The 17335-nt window shown below is 48.5% G+C and overlaps 1 protein-coding gene across 2 annotated transcripts in view; it reads left to right on the plus strand.

Annotated features, from left to right (window-relative positions):
- Positions 1-278: 278 nt before the first annotated feature.
- Radil (Rap associating with DIL domain) overlaps positions 279-17335 on the plus strand; it is a 75052-nt gene continuing 57995 nt past the window's right edge. For both annotated transcript variants that reach the window (XM_029555155.1, XM_008851381.2), the window contains exons 1-2: positions 279-383; positions 8431-9029. In XM_029555155.1, coding sequence (XP_029411015.1) covers positions 8486-9029 — 544 coding nt within the window. In that variant the 5' untranslated portion in view covers positions 279-383; positions 8431-8485. The remainder of the gene's footprint in view (positions 384-8430; positions 9030-17335) is intronic.

Raw genomic sequence — 17335 nt, forward strand, 5'->3', positions numbered from 1 at the left:
TAGCCAGCTCTAGTAAAGCAGTCCCACCCCTTCCTTCAGGCCCCGCCTCTTCCTAAGGCCCCGCCTCCTGGAACGTCGCCCCACCATTGGCCGGCCAGCAGAGCACGCCAGAGCACAACCCATCTTTCCTGGCCCGCCAGGCCCAACCCCTCTCCACGTGGCCACGCCCACTTGCGGCTTCCTGTCTGCCTATTGGGCACCGAGGTGTCAGGTTTCAGCGCGGCTTTCCCGCCGAGGCCCCGCCCTTTCCTAGGCCCCACCCCCAGAGGCCACGCCCCGTCCGTTGGGCGGCCGGCAGGAGGCGCCTCGAGCCGGGCTGCGGCTCCGCTAACTGCGGGCGTGGGAGCCGCGCGCGGGGCCCGCGGCCGGTGGGCTGCGCTGAGGTGAGTACGGAGCGAGGAGGAAGACCGGCGGGGATGAGGTCGACCCGGGAGGTGGCACTGGGCGACTGCGGGGACGCCCAGGGTGGGCTCAGACGCCGTGGGGCTGAGAGAGGGGCTGCGGGGCGCGCGCTGGGGACCTGGGGGCCGCGCGGGTCACGATCCCCGCGGTGACTCGGGGCGCTGTGGAGGCAGGCTTGCTGGGTTGTCATGGTAACCGGCCAGCGCTCGGGGCCTGATGCGGCCCTGGGGGCGGGGGCGCGGGTGGCTTGACCCCGGGGACTTCCAGGGGGTCGGTCCTACTTCGGTCTCTATCTGTTGGGGGGATCCCCCCTCGCAGTCCTCAGTTTCCCTAGCGGTGCTTTGGAGGTGCAATCTAGCCTGGGGCGTGGCGAAAGATTTCAGGGGAGTCCTTCATTCTTCCACCAGGATGGTGGTGACACCCCCGCCCACACCCATCCCGCATCCTGTCCTCTCCCCACCCGTGTGCCCGCGACAGGCATTGTCTCCCCAGCTATTTCTGTACCACTTCCATTCAGCGCCCCAGCAATTGCGGTGTCTTGAGACAGATGCACAGTGGCGCTCCGGAGCTCTGCAGAGGGAGGCTTCTGTCCCCCGGGAACCACTGGGATAGGGGCCTGGCAGGCAGTAGACCTGTCTTGCCCAGCTCTGCCGCCTGTCGAGTGTTTGGTTAATCTGAATTACCAAAAAGAATTTGATTACCGGTGTCTCTGTGCTGCTGGGCCACCTCTTGTGCATTCCAGTGAGAAGCCTGTCTCTAATCCCACTGGGACATTAGTCCCTTCTTTGCTAAGTGACTAGCTAGACAGAATGAAACCTGATTGAATTATGCTTACATTTGAAACCTCCCTCCAGCTGGAGCCATAAAGATAGGATTTTATGGAAGAGGGGAGGAGAAAGCACTGCTTGCAAAGTTGACTGTTCATTTTCCCTCCTGTTGGAATGATAATGTGTTCCACATTGTCCTGTTGGAATGAGAGACATCCCTCCACCCATGTCAGCCACCACTGACCTCACTCCCTGCCCTGCCGCTGTGACTTAACCTTGTTTTCCATCAGAAATGAGACTTTTTCCTGAAGACCAAGAAAAGTGAGAGTCTGAATGCAGCTGTAGCAAGAGCCTTGCCTGTCACCCTGGCTCTCTGGGGACCCCTGAGCTGTCCCCAAGTGTTTGTGTGCCAGAGTTGAGAACTGGGCAGAAAAGGAAAAGACAGGTCATGCTTCCAGAAAAACAGATCTGGTTACCCAGGGCGTGCGCTGCTCCGTAGGACTTTCCCTGAATTCCGAGTGGCCTTTTAAGAAGTGTTTGTCCCAGGCAGCACCCTTGATTGTGTGATTAGGAAGGGAGGTGGTGTGTGAGCCAAGTGGCCAGGGCGTCAGTGGCACTCTCTTCAGCGGCCACAGAGAGGACAGCCATTAAAAAAAAACCTTTTCAAATCCTCATAGTAGCTAAGACTCAGGATTAACAGGGCCTTTGAGGGGTTAAGAAGGCGATGTAGGAAAGGAATGAGTCACATTCTCCCAGCTTGCTTGTCTCCTACTTTGCCTTAGAGTCAGGCTTGGGGGGTGGGTATGGGACACACTCCTGAAGTTCAAGCTCCCAGCACCCCTTGCTCTACAGGTCCTGGGAAGGGACCTAGTGGTAACATATTTGTAACTTTCCATTTCTCTTTTCTTTTTCCTTGTTTTTATTTTTTAATTAATTAATTATTTTTTTTTTTTTTTTTTTGGTCTTTTGAGACAGGGTCTCCTTGTAGCCCAGCTGGCCTGGAACTCACTATGCAGATCAGATTGGCCTTGAACTCACAGAGATTTGCCTACCTCGGCCTCCCAAGTGCTGGGATTATAGGCATTCACCACCACACCTGGTGTTTTTAATTTTATTTATTTCTATATTTGGAGACAGGGCCTGTATAGCCGAGGCTGGCTTCAAACTCTATGTAGCCAAAGATGATTTTGAACTTAACAATTGTTTTACATATATTTATATACTCTGTGTTTGTTCTCACACATGAATGTCGTGGTATTTATATGGAGGTAAGAGGATAGCTTGGGGAGTCTGTTTTTTCTTACCATTTGACATTGAATTTAGGTCGTCCAGCTTGTCAGCAAGTACTTTTACCTGCCGAGCCATCTTTCAGGCTCAATGACCTTGAACTTCTTTTTTTGGGGGGGGGTTGGGGGTTGAGACAGAGTCTCCCTGTAGTCCCAGTTGGCCTAGAACTTGCTATGTAGACCAGATTGGCCTCAAACTCAGAGGTCCCTCTGCTTCCAGCTCCTGAGTCCTGGGATTAAGGGCATGTGCCACCACGTCTGGTGACTTTGAACTTCTAATCCTCCTGTCTCTACTTCCTGAGTGCTGAGATTACAGATGGACACCCATGCCCAGTTTATATCCCAGTTTATATAGTGCTAGGGATGGAACCCAGGACTCCATGTATGCTAGGTGAACACTCTACTAACTGAGCTCTCTCAACCCTGATTTGAGATTCACCATATAACCCAGGTAGTCCTTTAAGTCTAGGAAACCTTTCATAGTGTTCTCCCTTCCTCCTTCCTTTTTTGCATGTAGCCCAGGCTGGCCACGAGCTGGCTATTGTACCTGAGGATAACCTTGAACTTCTGATCCTCCTGCCTCTCCTCTCCAGAGTGCTGGGATTGCAGACGTGCACCACCACACCCAGTTAACATTTTGTTGTCATCAAAGAAGAACTGTGGAAGTGTTAGCCGGCACCATCTTGTGCCCATCCCTAGGTGCAATATGCCAAGTCACTTCTGCATTGTGTCTGGGCCTTTTAAATACCCGTATTTGCTTTCTGATGTATCTCCTGCCCAGGGACAGTGTGGTATTTACATTTACACTTAGACATGGTCTCTAGAGGCTTCCATGGCTTCAGTGGGTGTCGCTGTGCTGGGAGCCTCTTGGGTTGGGCTCTGGACCCTGAGCAACCTCCATCAGAGATGTCCATTCTGTTTCATGGAATGGGCCATGGAGGCCCAGTGCTGTGGAAGGCCATGTCCTCTGGGAATGTGTGCTGGCCTCGAGGCTTCTGAGAAAGAAATCTCTTGGGCAGGGTTGTGTGACCTTAGGGATGGTTAGTAAGGACTGATGTTTATGAGTGTGCATGTATGTGGAAGCCAAAGGTCAATCTTAGGTGTCATTCCTAGGGAGCTGTCACCTTGATTTTGGGACAGGGTCTGGCCTGGAGTTTGCTGTTAGGCTAGGCTGGTCAGGCACCGAGTCCCAGGGATCCTCTTTTCCTTCGTATACACGCTCACAAGTGCATACCACCAGGCCCAGCTTTTTATATGGGTTCTGGGGATGGAATTCTGGGTCCCCATGTTTGCATGACAAGCTTGTGTGGCTGGTTTGAGAGAATGTTTGTAGGGGTTCATTCTCTGTTTCCAAACATTCCTTCTCAGAAAGCATGCTTTCCAAAATGTTTTGTGCATATGTGGTAGTGGTGGTGGTGGTGGTGGCAATGTGTGTGTCTGCGTGTGTGTGTGTGTGTGTGTGTGTGTGCGCGTGCGCGTGCATGTGTGTGTAGTAATGGTGTGTGGTGATGGTGTGTGTGTGTGTTTTGATATCTTCTATTACTCTTTGTTTATTTTTATTATGTCTATGACTGTTTTGCCTGTGTGTATGTAAGTGCACCTTCTATGTATTATGCCCACAGAGGCCAGAAGAGGGTACTGGATCTCCTGGAACTGGAGTTACAGATGGTTGTTAGCTGCCATGTGAGTGCTGGGAACTAAACCCTGGTTCAGATAGAACAGCCAGTGCTCTTAATTGCTGAGCTACCATCTCTCCAGCCTCCTCCATCTTCTTGAATTAGAGTCTTTCTGAACCAAAGCTTGCTGTTTCAGCTAGACTGGCCAGGCAGCTCTTAGTATCTACATGTCTCTGACATGCCCCGCCCCCTCTTGCCCCAGTGCAAGAGTTGTAGGCACAAACAACTATGCCCGACTTTTTTTTTTCTTTTGAGACAAGGTCTCCCTTTGTATCCTCAGCTGGCCTGGAACTTACTGTGTAGACCAGGCTGGCCACAAACTCATAGAGATCTGCCTGCCTCTGCCCCCCAAGTGTTGGGATTAAAGGTGTGTGTCAGTGTGCTTGGCCATACTCAGCCTTTTACAGTGTGCTGGAAATTCTAATACAGGTCCTCAGATTCTAATGCCATTGTTTTATCCACTGAGTCCTCCCTCCAACCCCTTGAAAATGTTTTCCTTGTGTTTTAAATGTCAGATCCATGCAGGGAAGCATGCTCAGTTCTAGGCTTCACAGGGTTCTCCAAGGACACTTGTCACAGGATCCCCAGGGGAGGAGAAACAAAATCTTTATTTTGATGCTGCCATAGCTTTCCTCACTGAGACTCGAGAGAACCTTCTGGGCTTCTGCTTTCTGTCCATTTTCTCTGGAAACCAACTACTTGTAGACAAATTCATGTCTCCAGAAAGCCTGGATTGCTAAAGGTTCTGTGGTGGGAATTGGGAGCAGGGGACTGTGATGGGAAGAGACTGCCCCACAGGACAGATTATAGTGTTGGGGGCTCACGCTTCACTGTGTGTAGCTCTTGGAGGGTCTGGAAGGGCTCAGGTTCTTTCCACAATGCCTGAGGTACAGTAGGCCGTAGAGGAATGGTGGCCTGCTTTTCCAATTTGTTCTTGACAGTGAGGGTTGCAGGGAGATACTTCAGGGAAACTGTAGCCTAGGGGAACAGAAACCCATTCTCACTGTCAACTTGGAAGCCCGAACTATTGTATTCTTCTACTCTTGGCTCTCAGGTGTGTGCATATCTATGTTTCTTTGCTTTGAGACTGGATTTTGCCAGGTATGTAGCCTGGGCTGGTCTCCAACTGGGCGTGTAGCTCAGGATGACCTCCAACTTGAGACCCTTCTGTCTCAGCCTCCTCCGGGTACTGGGGTTACAGGATTATAGGCACACATGATCACACCCAGCTCCCTGAGAGTTTTGTTTTGTTTTGCCTTATTTTGTTTGAGACAGTGTCTTCTATATTACAGGCTGGCCTGGAACTCTCTAAGTAACTGAGATTGACCCTCTGCCTCCATCTCCCAAGTCCTGGAATTACAGATATGGAGCTCATACCCTGCTTTCCCTGAAAGTATTTATTTATTTATTTATTTGAGACTGGATCTCCTTTTTTAGTCCCAGCTGGCCTGGAACTCGCTATGTAGACCAGGCTGACCTTGATCTTACAGAGCTCTCCCTGCCTCTGCCTCCTTAGTGTTGGGATTAAAGGGGTGCACCACCACACCCAGCTTCCCTGAAAGTCTTTTTAAAAACAATTATTTTTACATTTGTGTTTTGTGTTTGTGCACACGTGCGTATTGGACGTGTGTGAAAGTCTGAGGACACTTGGGAGTTGTTTCTCTCCTACCTTGTGGGTCCTAGAGATCAAACTGAAGTCATCAAGGCTTGGTGGCAAACCCCCTTTACCCATGAAGCCATCTTGCTGGCCCCTGATAGTCTCTTTTGAAGAGCTCCCTGGGTGCATCTGCTTTAAGCATCCTCCAAAATCCATTTCCAGTCCACAAAAGTGCAGGTGAGTGGATACTGGGGACTTCAGTGGCGCTGGCTGTCTGGAGTCATGCTGGCAGGTGCATGTGGCACCTTTGTTGGGTCTAGCAGGCATGTCCAGCCATTTTACAACATTGTAATGTGATGTTGTCATTTACAAAGTTCACACTCAAGAACTGTGCGAAAAAAAAAGAGAAAAAATCACCAAAAATTCTTAACGTGTTTTAAATAAGTTTACAATTTTGTATTTGACGTCATTCATAGCTATCCTTGGTCACATGCAGCCCCAGGGTTCCAGGTTGAACACACCTGTCTGAAACCTTCTAGAAAACACTCCTTTCCTGGCTTACTGACCTGACTACCTTTGTATTTGGTGGGAAGGTGAGTGCAGAAGTAAGGTGTGGTCATCAGGAGATGTGTGCACGGCTTTTCAGAGCTGTCCTGTCTGGTGCCAGAGCCTCAAGTACCCTGTCTGTTCTCTGCGCTCTCCAGCCCCAAAGAGATTATTGAGAGGAAGACTGGTAATTACACCTCTATATCCTGCAGGGTATCAAGGGTTTTAGGATTACAATTCTGCAACACATGGAGGCTTCCCAGGGTCTCTTTCAGGGAGCTTGTCTCTCACTGGCCTGGAGAGGGCCGGGCGGCTGAGTGTCTGGGTGTCTGGATGCAGTGGGTGGAATGCACACATTCCAGGCATGTTTCCACCAGCTCCAGAGGCTCCCTTTGTGTTTCCTGTGGCCTTGTGGATAGTCTGAGCTTTGGTCCCAGGGAGGCATCTCTTCAAGAGGACCAGTCTCCTCTGCTAGGCCATGGGAACAAGCGGTTTCTTGGCGTTTGTGTCTGATGGTTTGTTACCTCTCTCTCTCTCTCTCTCTCTCTGTCTCTGTCTCTCTGTCTCTCTGTCTCTCTCTCTCTCTCTCTCTCTCTCTCTCCTGTGTGTGGGAACTTGGGCCTGTGCCCACATGGAGGCCAGAAGAGGACGCTGTGTGTCCTGCTCTGTCACTCTCTACCTTATTCTTTTGAGACACTCTCTCACTGACCCTGGAGCTAGGCTGGTGACCAGCCCCCAGTGGTCCTCCTGTCTCTGACCCTCATAGCACCAGGGTTACAGGCACATGTGTGGCCATGCTCAGCTTTTTATGTGGGTGCTGGCGATTCAAACTCAGGTCCTCATGCTTGCACAGCAAGTGCTTTTACCCACAGAGCCATCTTCCCAGCCTTGTGGCTTGCTATCCTTATTGTGGCTGTAGCCATGGCCATTTCCCAAGCTCTGCTTCTGTTTGGGATGAGCTTTTTCTTTTATATAGACTGGCACAGTACAAAGTGAATCCACAGAGGAACAGAGCTTTGCCCCCAAGTCGTGTATGGCTTTTTGTTTCTGGCTATCACATTGGTAGATGGTGGGCATGTCCCTCAGAAGAGAGTCTGCCCTGTCGAGACTGCCTGTGTTCTTGTCCCTTGGTCTACCTGTAGTTGCTGTGCCCAGAACCCAGTGCTTCTCAGAAGTCAGAGCCCGTGACTGTGCATGTCTTACCTTTGGTGACCTCTTTGTGCTTCCCAAAATAGTGGCTTTCCCTGAAGGCACTCCAGCCCATCAGACCTGCTTTGTCCTTTGTAGCCTGCAGGCTCAGGCTTGTCAACTCAGGTGCTCATTTGGGCTCTGGCCCCGGGGCGGGGGGGGGGGGGGGGGGGGGGGGGAGGGCGAGGGGGGCCTGAGTTTTTTAAATCTTTTGGGATGAAGGGGCCCCTTTTTTTTTTTTTTTTGGGGCTCTTGTTTCTTGTGCCAAACTCTGTTTTTTTGTTCTTTCCGGCCCCAATTTATGTGGGTGCTGGCGATTCAAACTCAGGTCCTCATGCTTGCACAGCAAGTGCTTTTACCCACAGAGCCATCTTCCCAGCCTTGTGGCTTGCTATCCTTATTGTGGCTGTAGCCATGGCCATTTCCCAAGCTCTGCTTCTGTTTGGGATGAGCTTTTTCTTTTATATAGACTGGCACAGTAGAAAGTGAATCCACAGAGGAACAGAGCTTTGCCCCCAAGTCGTGTATGGCTTTTTGTTTCTGGCTATCACATTGGTAGATGGTGGGCATGTCCCTCAGAAGAGAGTCTGCCCTGTCGAGACTGCCTGTGTTCTTGTCCCTTGGTCTACCTGTAGTTGCTGTGCCCAGAACCCAGTGCTTCTCAGAAGTCAGAGCCCGTGACTGTGCATGTCTTACCTTTGGTGACCTCTTTGTGCTTCCCAAAATAGTGGCTTTCCCTGAAGGCACTCCAGCCCATCAGACCTGCTTTGTCCTTTGTAGCCTGCAGGCTCAGGCTTGTCAACTCAGGTGCTCATTTGGGCTCTGGCCCCGGGGCGGGGGGCGGGGGGCGGTGCGAATGCCAGGATGGCCTGAGATTGTTACATCCATTGAGATGAATGGGCTCCTGTTTCATTTGTTCTTGGTGCTCCTGATGCTTGATGCTAACCTCTGTTACTTTGTCCTTCCAGGCCCCAGCCTTCCCCCAGACATTGGCTGAAGGCCTCAGTGGTTGTCCATGAAGACATGCCCACCATGTTTTATGGAACCCAACTGATCATGTCTCCTCCCACCAAGAGTAAGCTGAAGCGACAGGGCCAGCTTCTGTCCAGTATGCTGTCCAGGACACTGAGCCAGAAGTACCGGGACCTGGACTCCACATTCTGCAGTCTAGGCGCCAGTGATGATCCGGCTGAACTCTCTACCCAGCTCTCAGCCCCTGGGGTCCTCAAGGTGTTTGGGGACAGTGTGAGCACAGGCACCCACTACAAGAGCGTCCTGGCCACTGGCACCTCCAGTGCTCGGGAGCTGGTGAAGGAGGCCCTGGAGCGCTATGCCCTGGACCCCGAGTGTGCCAGCCAGTATGTGCTATGTGACGTGGTAGGCCAAGCTGGGGACTCTGGGCAACGGTGGCAGGCCCAGTGCTTCCGGGTGTTTGGGGACAATGAGAAGCCCCTCTTGATCCAAGAGTTATGGAAACCCCGAGAAGGCCTGTCCCGGAGATTTGAGTTGAGGAAGAAGTCAGATGTGGAAGAGTTGGCAGCCAGGGACGTGGATACCACCACGGCAGGTAAGGAAGGGCTGTGTGGATCTGAGTATGGACAAGTGGCCAGGAGGGTGACAGGCAGAGGAATATGGGGGAAGTGGCTTTGTTCAGGTAGGGGCCAGTTGGGCTGTGGTGAGTCTTGGAAGATTTCTCTAATTTGTGTTTACTTTTGAGACAGATGCCTTGACTGTGAGAGATGCTTGGTGGTCCCTGATAACTGCTCTCTTGTGTTAGGTAAAATGCAGCCTGTTAGCCCCAGAGACTGGTGGGTTCACGGTTGCAGGTATGCCAAACAGTGCCTTTCAGGTGTGCATGAGGATGTGAGGGCAATCTGGCTGCGACATATGTCACCCTATTGATCGCCAGGGTTCATTCAGCTGATCTGGCTGGCTAGGCAGGTGTCCCTTTTCTCCCTCAGCTTGGTTGAAGAGGATGACTTTCCCCAATAGACGAGGATTGGTCTTTGGTCAAGGGTATACAAGTAGCTGTGCTCCCCTGCTTGAACCTCCAAACAAAGCTCTCAGGTGTGCCATGAATCTTAGGGTGGTTGTATATACACTGAAGGAGGTCTTCAAAGATGTGCATGGCATTGCTGGGTCTGAGGGACTCTAGTGCCAAGTGGCTCCATGCAGCCACTTGGGTATCTGGGATGGTGAGAGGTTGTTTGGGAGGAAGATTTGGCCTAGAGGCAGTTGGTTGTCACTGTGTCTGCAGAGTTCAGGGATAGAGTAGCTCGATCTGCTCTTGGGCTTCCAGATGTGATGACTTGGAGCCCCTTCATGCTGTTTATTTTTATTGCATGTGTATGAGTGCTTATCTGCATGTATATAAGTGTACTCCTATCATGTAGTGCCTGCAGAGGCTGGAAGAAGGCATTGGATCCTCTGGAACTGGAGTTATAGGCTGTTGTTAGCCACCATGTAGGTGCTGGGATTCAAACCCAAGTCTTCTGTAAGAGTACCCAGTGCTCTTAACCACTGAGTCATTTCTCCAGCCCTTACTGAACATTTTTTAAGTTAGCTTACAAAGAATAGGTTGACATTTTATTTTTTAATTTTTACTTAGTTTTCAAAAATATGAATGCCTATTATATGAAGGGAATTAGTGTAAGTAGAAATCAGCTCCCTTAAAAAATGTTACATCTGCCTGGCGTGGTGATGCACGCCTTTAATCCCAGAACCTGGGAGGCAGAGACAGGCAGATCTCTGTGAGTTCAAGGCCAGCCTGGTTTGCATAGCAAGTCAAAAAGACATCCCCCCAAAAGTTACCTCTCTCTCTCTCTCTCTCTCTCTCTCTCTCTCTCTCTCTCTCTCTGTCGCTCTCTCTCTCTCTCTCTCTCTCTCTCTCTCTCATCTATCCATCTGTCATATTGTACTCATTTGTCTGGAGAGGGGGTATACCATGGTGCATGTGGAGATCAAAGGACAACTTTGGGGAGTAGGTTCTCTCCTTCCACCATTGGGTCCTAGGGATTTAACCTAGGTTGTCAGTCTTGGCAGCAAGTACCAGCACCTTTACCGGTTGAACCATCTCACTGGCCCTTTTCTATTAAAAAAAAAATTGTGTGTGTGTGTGTGTGTGTGTGTGTGTGTGTGTGTATGTGTATGTCTGAGGTGTGTACTCATGGGTACACACAGGCCAGAGGAGTACATAGAGTGTCATACTCTATCACTCTTCCTCTTATCCCCTTGACACAGACACAGAGTCTCTCACTGAGCCTAGAGCTAGGTTGGTGACCAGCAAGCTCCAGAGGTCCTCTTGTTTCCACCCTCCACAGCACTGAGGCTACAGGCATGTGGACACACCAAACATTTAATATGAACGCAGGGGAATTGAACTCAGGTCCTCATGCTTGTGAGAAAGTGCTCTTACCCACAGAGCCATCTTCTCATCATTTTAGATATTTCTCTGGGCTAGCTCAGAGCAGGCCCGATGAGTCCATCCCAGGGCTGTTGCTGGTGACCCACCCAGGCCTGCCTGTCTTCAAGTTTGTGCTGTGTCACCTGGGGGAGTGCAGCTTTGACAAGCCTCTCCTTCATGTGTAGTGGCCTCTGGCTGGTGTGAGAATGGAGTTTGTGGCTCATTATGGGGCATTTTGCTCTGTCCATCCCATTCAGTGCTATGTGTTCACACAAGGCCAGGCCAGAGGAAGTTCCACAGCTCATGGCCTCTCTCCCTTGGTGGCTATGAAAACCTTTCCAATAAAGAGTCCATTCTTTATTGGCCAGGCTGATTGACCCACTTGTCAGGCCACAGAGGGTCATATTACTGCCCAAGCAGGCCCAGCCCTAGGGATGTCGTTCCTGGCTGCCATTCTTCTCTGGGTGTGACCAAGGCACCCTGTGCCTCCTGGCTAGTGTGTGTGTGTGGGGGGGGACTGTGGAGATTGTGCTGGATTGGTTGTCACAGGCATGTCCATGCTTTTTTCTTTTTTTTTTAAGTACTAAGGATTGAATCCAGGACCTTACACATGCTAGGCAAGCACTCTGCCCTGAGCCTTTGCCCATGGTTCTTACTTGGCATTATAGCATGCTAGAGAGCCTCTGCTTAAAGCCAAGTGGAGTGTTCAGCCCTGGGACTTATTTTTAAAAATATTTTATTTATTATTTTTATTTTATGTGTATGAATGAATTGCCTCCATGTATGTAAGTGTACCCATTTTAGCAGTGCCAGTTGGGGAGGCTGCTGGAAGCTCCCAGAGTTTACCTGGTACATGCGGGTCATCTGAGCTCTTGCTGTGTACCCGTGGGAACAGTGTTCTGTGTTTGGGTTCTGTTTTCCATAAACATTGCTTTCTTGTACTGTTGATTTCCTGATTTCCAGCCTATCAAAATACGGGCTTTCAGTTGTGAGAAGGAGACCGAGATGGAGGTGGAGCATGCTGGATGCTGGATAGAGTGCTGGGCTGGAAGACTGCTCTAGGTAGTTTCCCAGGGTCTGGAATTTAGGGCCCGTGCCATGAGGAGAGGGCCCTGCGTCCTGTCAGTGAGATAAAGATGACAATCACTTACATGCACTGTGGGGAGGGTGATGGCAGGGCCATGTGGTTTTTGTCAGTACTTTAGGAAGGGCAAGGGATAAGGCTTTTTGTGTTCATGGGAAGAATAAATGAAGTCAGAATGAAAGTTTGGGAGGTCTGTGTGTGTGCGTGTGCATGTGCATGTGTGAGACAGTGTGTGTGTGTATGTCTGTGTCTGTGTCTGTGTGTGTATGTGTGTGTATGTGTGTGTATGTGTGTGTGTGTTATTGGAGGTGGAACCAGGGGCTTGTATATGCTATACAAGAGCCCTACCACTGAACCATGTTCCCAACCCCTTACTAGGGGATTCTAGGCAGGTGCTCTACCACTGAGCCACACCCCAGCCCCTCACTGGGGATTCTAGTCAGGTGCTCTACCACTGAGCCACACCCCAGCCCCTCACTGGGGGATTCTAGTCAGGTGCTCTACCACTGAGCCACACCCCAGCCCCTCACTGGGGCATTCTACATAGATGCTCTACCACTGAGCCACACTTCTTATCGCTCTATCACTGAGCTACTACAGTTTCTTTTTTATCTTTATTTTGAAAAAAGATCTTAGGGACTTGAGAGATGGCTCAGCAGTTAAGAGCACTGTCTGCCCTTGGGTTTGGTTCCCAGCACCCACATGGTGGCTAAGAACTACCTGCAACTCCAGTTCCAGGATGCTCTCTTCTGACCTCCATGGACATTGCACAACAGAGGTGCATTTACATATATGCAGGCAGTACACTCATACACATAAAATAAAAATAATAAAGTATTTTAAAAATAAAAAGTAGAAAAAGGAAAAGATTTTATTGGGTTTCCCAGACTGGCTTTGATCTTACTATGTAGCCCATGCTGACTTCAAACTGTGATCCTCCTACTTCAACCTCCCAGGTGGCTTAGGTGATAGGCCTGGTTTTTGATGTCCCCTTTTCTGTTCTCCGTTCGTCATGGAGAATAAATTTCTTTACTTCAGCTTCCTTGACATTTTCCTTTTTTTTAGTTAAAAAAATTATTTTATGAGCATGAATGCTTTGTCTGTATGTATGTAAATGTACCACGTATGTGCAATTTGTGGAGACCAGAGAGGGTATTTGATCCCCTGAACTGGAATTATGTGGGTGCTGGGAACAGAACCCAGTCCTCTGCAAGAGCAGTGAGTGCTCTTACCCATTGAGCCATCTCTCCAGCCCCTCCTTTTTTGTTTTGTTTTTTTTTTGTTTTTTGAGACAAGGTCTCCCTGTAGCCACAGGTGGCCTGGAACTTGCCATGTAGACCAGACTGGCCTTGAAATCAGAGATCCACCTGCCTCTGCTCCTGAGTGGTGGGATCAAAGGCATGCGCTACTATACTTGGTCTTTTTTAAAGTTTTTAAGAAAGATTTATTTTTCTGTGTATGCTTACCTGTGTATTCATCACATGTGTGCAGTGTCCATAGAGTCCAGAAGAGGGCGTTTAGGCCCCTGGAGCTGGAGTTAGCAAGGATTGTGAGCTACCTTGTGGGTGCTGGGAACTGAACCCAGGTCCTCAGCAAGAGTGTAAGCTCTCTTAACCACTGAACCGTCTCCAGCCCCAGCTTCTTTTGACATTTTCGATTAGGAGAGGGCCTTGCTTTGGAAGGCCTCCTGTGTATAGGTCCCCAGCCTGTCTCCCTGAATTGTAATAGCCAATCATGTCTCCAGATATCTCCACATGTGCTCTGGTGGGCAGACTTGCCACCCCATTGGGTGCTTGCTGTGGACCTCAAGACCTGGGCTCTGCTTACATCTGTACCTTTTGCCCTCCACACCCAGCACCTCACCCTGAGGCCAGGGAGGCAGCTGGCCACCCACCTCCAGCCATCAGGCCTGCTCTGTTGGGAACTTTGCCCATCTCTCCCGACTGCTTTAAGAGTTTGAAGGCCTTGAAAGCCCAGTGTCTTGATGAGGGTTGCTGTTTGTTCCGGACATCTTCTTGCCTCAGTGTTACTTCCTTCCTGGGGCAGGACACCCTTCTGTTCTTTGGGTGCCTTTGTAAAAAGCAAGCATGGACAGATTTTAAGGCCACTGAGATTTGAGGTTATCTCTGCATGCTAAACAGAGACTAGAGACACCATAACAGCAGACACTGGATTTGTGACCAAAAAGCTGTCAATCAAATGTCTGGTGTGGTGTCTAGTATTCATTAGGTATTCATTAAAATATGTGGGATGGGGCTCGGGAGATGGCTCCCAAGCATGAGGACTGGCAGTGGCTTGTGCCTGTCATCCAGTGCTGTGACAGTGGAGACAGGAGGGTCTGGGAGCTCACTAGCCAGCCAGTTTAGTGGAAACAGTGAGTTCCAGGGTCAGTGAGATGCTCTCTCAAAAAAAATAAGGTAGAGACACCAGATGTCAACCTGCGGGCACACAAGTGAACACGGGCACATACATGTGCCATACACACGCACGTGTAGAAGGAGAGAGCTCTTCTGTGGATTTCCATGTTCATTTGAATTCTCTGCTGAGGGAACAGGCAGTCAAGACATGTACTCAGTGCGTACTGTGGCCTGAAGACACATGCTGCTTGGAATTGGAGGTGGCCTGGGTAACAAATCTGTCATCACTGAGTATGCCTGGCTCTGAGTCTGTGTCATGCACTTTGTCACCTAAGGATAGGCAGCAACTTACACTGCCCTGGGGATTGCCAGGAATGTCCCCACACGAAGCCACTGCTCCTTCCATACACCAGCTGAGCACTTTGTCCTTCAGAGCCACCCTCCTGTGCTCATTTGCTCTTGGAATGTTTTTCTTTTGCTATGAAGAAGATTTTTTTTTTCAGACATGTTTTTATGTAATCCAGGCTGTCCTCAGATTCACTTTGTAGCCAAGGATGACCCTGAACACCTAATCCTCTTGCCTTCACCTCCCTAATGCTGGGAATGACAGGAGAGTTTCACCCATGACTTGAATCTGATTTTTGAATAACTCTTGACTTTGGATGAAGGAGGAAGGAAACTGGGTTGTGGTTCCCCCTTATAGTTATTTTGAACACTCATTAAATATTTATTTATTATTCGTGGGTTTTGTATTTTTTTAATTTTTAAAAATTTAATAACTGCAGGATTAGAAGCAGCATTTCATTACAGTTTTAACATATTCAGCAACATATTCCAGAGCAAGGATACATCTCTTTTTAAAGTGGCTGTAAATTTTTAGGTTCACAGTTGAATTAATACAGTTATACAATATTGAACTCAGTATAAATCCTGTAAAGACATAAAATTGAATGAGTTTTTACCCTTTAAAGAAGATCTCCATTTCACTTTAAAATATGCTGTTTCCTACATTTTTAATGCTACTAATGCTTAGATGTTTGCACATGTGTCTTTAATCTCTATGTATCTGATTATTATAAGTCATAGTCGGTTACACTTGGAGACTTTTAGTACCTGAGTACGGATATATAGTCATCAGGTAGATTTCACTGGTAATGTTTATCACCTCTACTATTTAACATGAAGTAAATTTTTATTCTTCCTCCTCAAATATATTTCTTTTTAAAAATTTCTTGATTTTTTTGTGTATATATCATACAGAACATCCCATACAATCTTATTCATCTATATACCCACTTCCCAAATGGCACCCTCCCATAGCCTCCCCCCTGCTCCCACACACTGGAACCCGTATACTCTGTCCTCTATGTTATCAACACCCCCAGCCATTCCCTGGTGCTTGTCCGTCTGCTGAATCTAGTCAACCTATCTAGAGATCCTTGTTTTAGGAAGATCAGCTGTTCCTCATCTAGCAGCAATCAGTTGTCAATATTCCATTAGATAAGATTGGGGTCTGCTGTTCATTTTCCCAGTTCTATGCTGGGTTACTGTCTGGGAGTCTTTTGGGCCATTCTGGCCAATAACTCAAAGGAAGGTATCTCCTGTCTGGCATTGTTTCTTGTTATGTAGCCTTTAGCTATACATATGGACTCCTAAAAATTATATTGACCCCATTAATCTTTGGTTATACTTTCCTTTTGGGTGTTTAAAACCTGTAATTGGCCCAGATAAGCCAATTTATTTTTACTCATAAGGTCGTTTGAGGATCTGTTCCTCAGGGGTCGCATGGGCTTGGGAGGAGCCCCTGGTTCCTTTCTTTTACCAGTTTCGTCTGTGTGAAGGTAAGTCAAAGGTCCTACTCAACCATAGCTGGCTTCACTTGGAAGCATGGAGGAAATGTTTCCTCTGTGTTGACCTTCCTCTTTGTAGACTGGACCCTGGTTAAGGTCCATCTGGTGTTATTTCATTTTTTTTAAAAAAAATGATTGAATTTTTGTGTATTTCATACAGAAAATAATCTTTATGCCCCTTCCCCTTTGACACCTTCCCATAGCCCCCCCCCCGCCCTGGAGTTCATACATTATGTCATTTGTGTGAAGGCCTATCATGTAAAGTTAGTGTCCCCAGATGTCCCTCAGTGAAAGTCCATCCACTGGGATCTAGTTAGCCTATCTGTGGTTCCCCTTTTTACTTGGGAGTTGCTGCCTCTGCACTGGGCCTTCTTTTACAGCAGGTACTTTGGCAATAGGGTCATTGTGGGAAATCTTTATTTCATGTGGCTTGGCTAAAACCAAAACAACCTCAGCCTTTCTTCAGCAGTCTAAAACTAGTAATCAATGTACTAAGACACAGGAGCAGGGGAGAGATGCTCCACCACACTGTCAAGAGATGTGTAGGGTTGACAGTGGAATGTGAGAATGACTCCGATGGAAGATGTTTTAAAGACATGAAATAAGAGATGAATTGTAAAAGATATTGCAAGGTGGGAGGGTATGAAAAGACAGGGACACTTTTATTTGTTTTAAAATTCATTAAAATTACATTTATTTATTTATTTATTTATTTATTTTAATTAAGTGTATGCCATGGCATGAGTGTGGAGGCCAGAGGACAACTTGTGGGAGTCAGCTCTCATTTATTTATTTATTTGGGAGGGTGCATATATGGTATACATATGAAGGTTGTAAGACAACTTGTAGGAGTCAGTTCTCTCTTTCCATCATGTGGGTCCTAGGGATCGAACTCAGGTCATTAGGTTTGGCAGCAAGTACCTTTACCTGCTGAGCCATCTTGTGGACCCCCACCTTTCAAAGACAGATTAATTGGGAATGAACATTGCCACGGGAATACAATGTGTCACAGTAAGCCATGTGCATAAACTGGCAAAGAAAGCAGTCCTTTTTAATGGGAAAATGTACTTTTGAAAGTTATATAAGGTGATTGAAACGATTACCCTTAACTGTAACAGGGTGCTGGTAGTCCAAGGTAACAGTCAATTGCCAGCAGATGTCCTTGTGGGAGTTTATTCT

This window comes from Nannospalax galili, unplaced genomic scaffold (assembly GCF_000622305.1).
Source record: "Nannospalax galili isolate Female #2095 unplaced genomic scaffold, S.galili_v1.0 scaffold664, whole genome shotgun sequence".
NCBI classification, from domain to species: Eukaryota; Metazoa; Chordata; class Mammalia; order Rodentia; family Spalacidae; genus Nannospalax; species Nannospalax galili.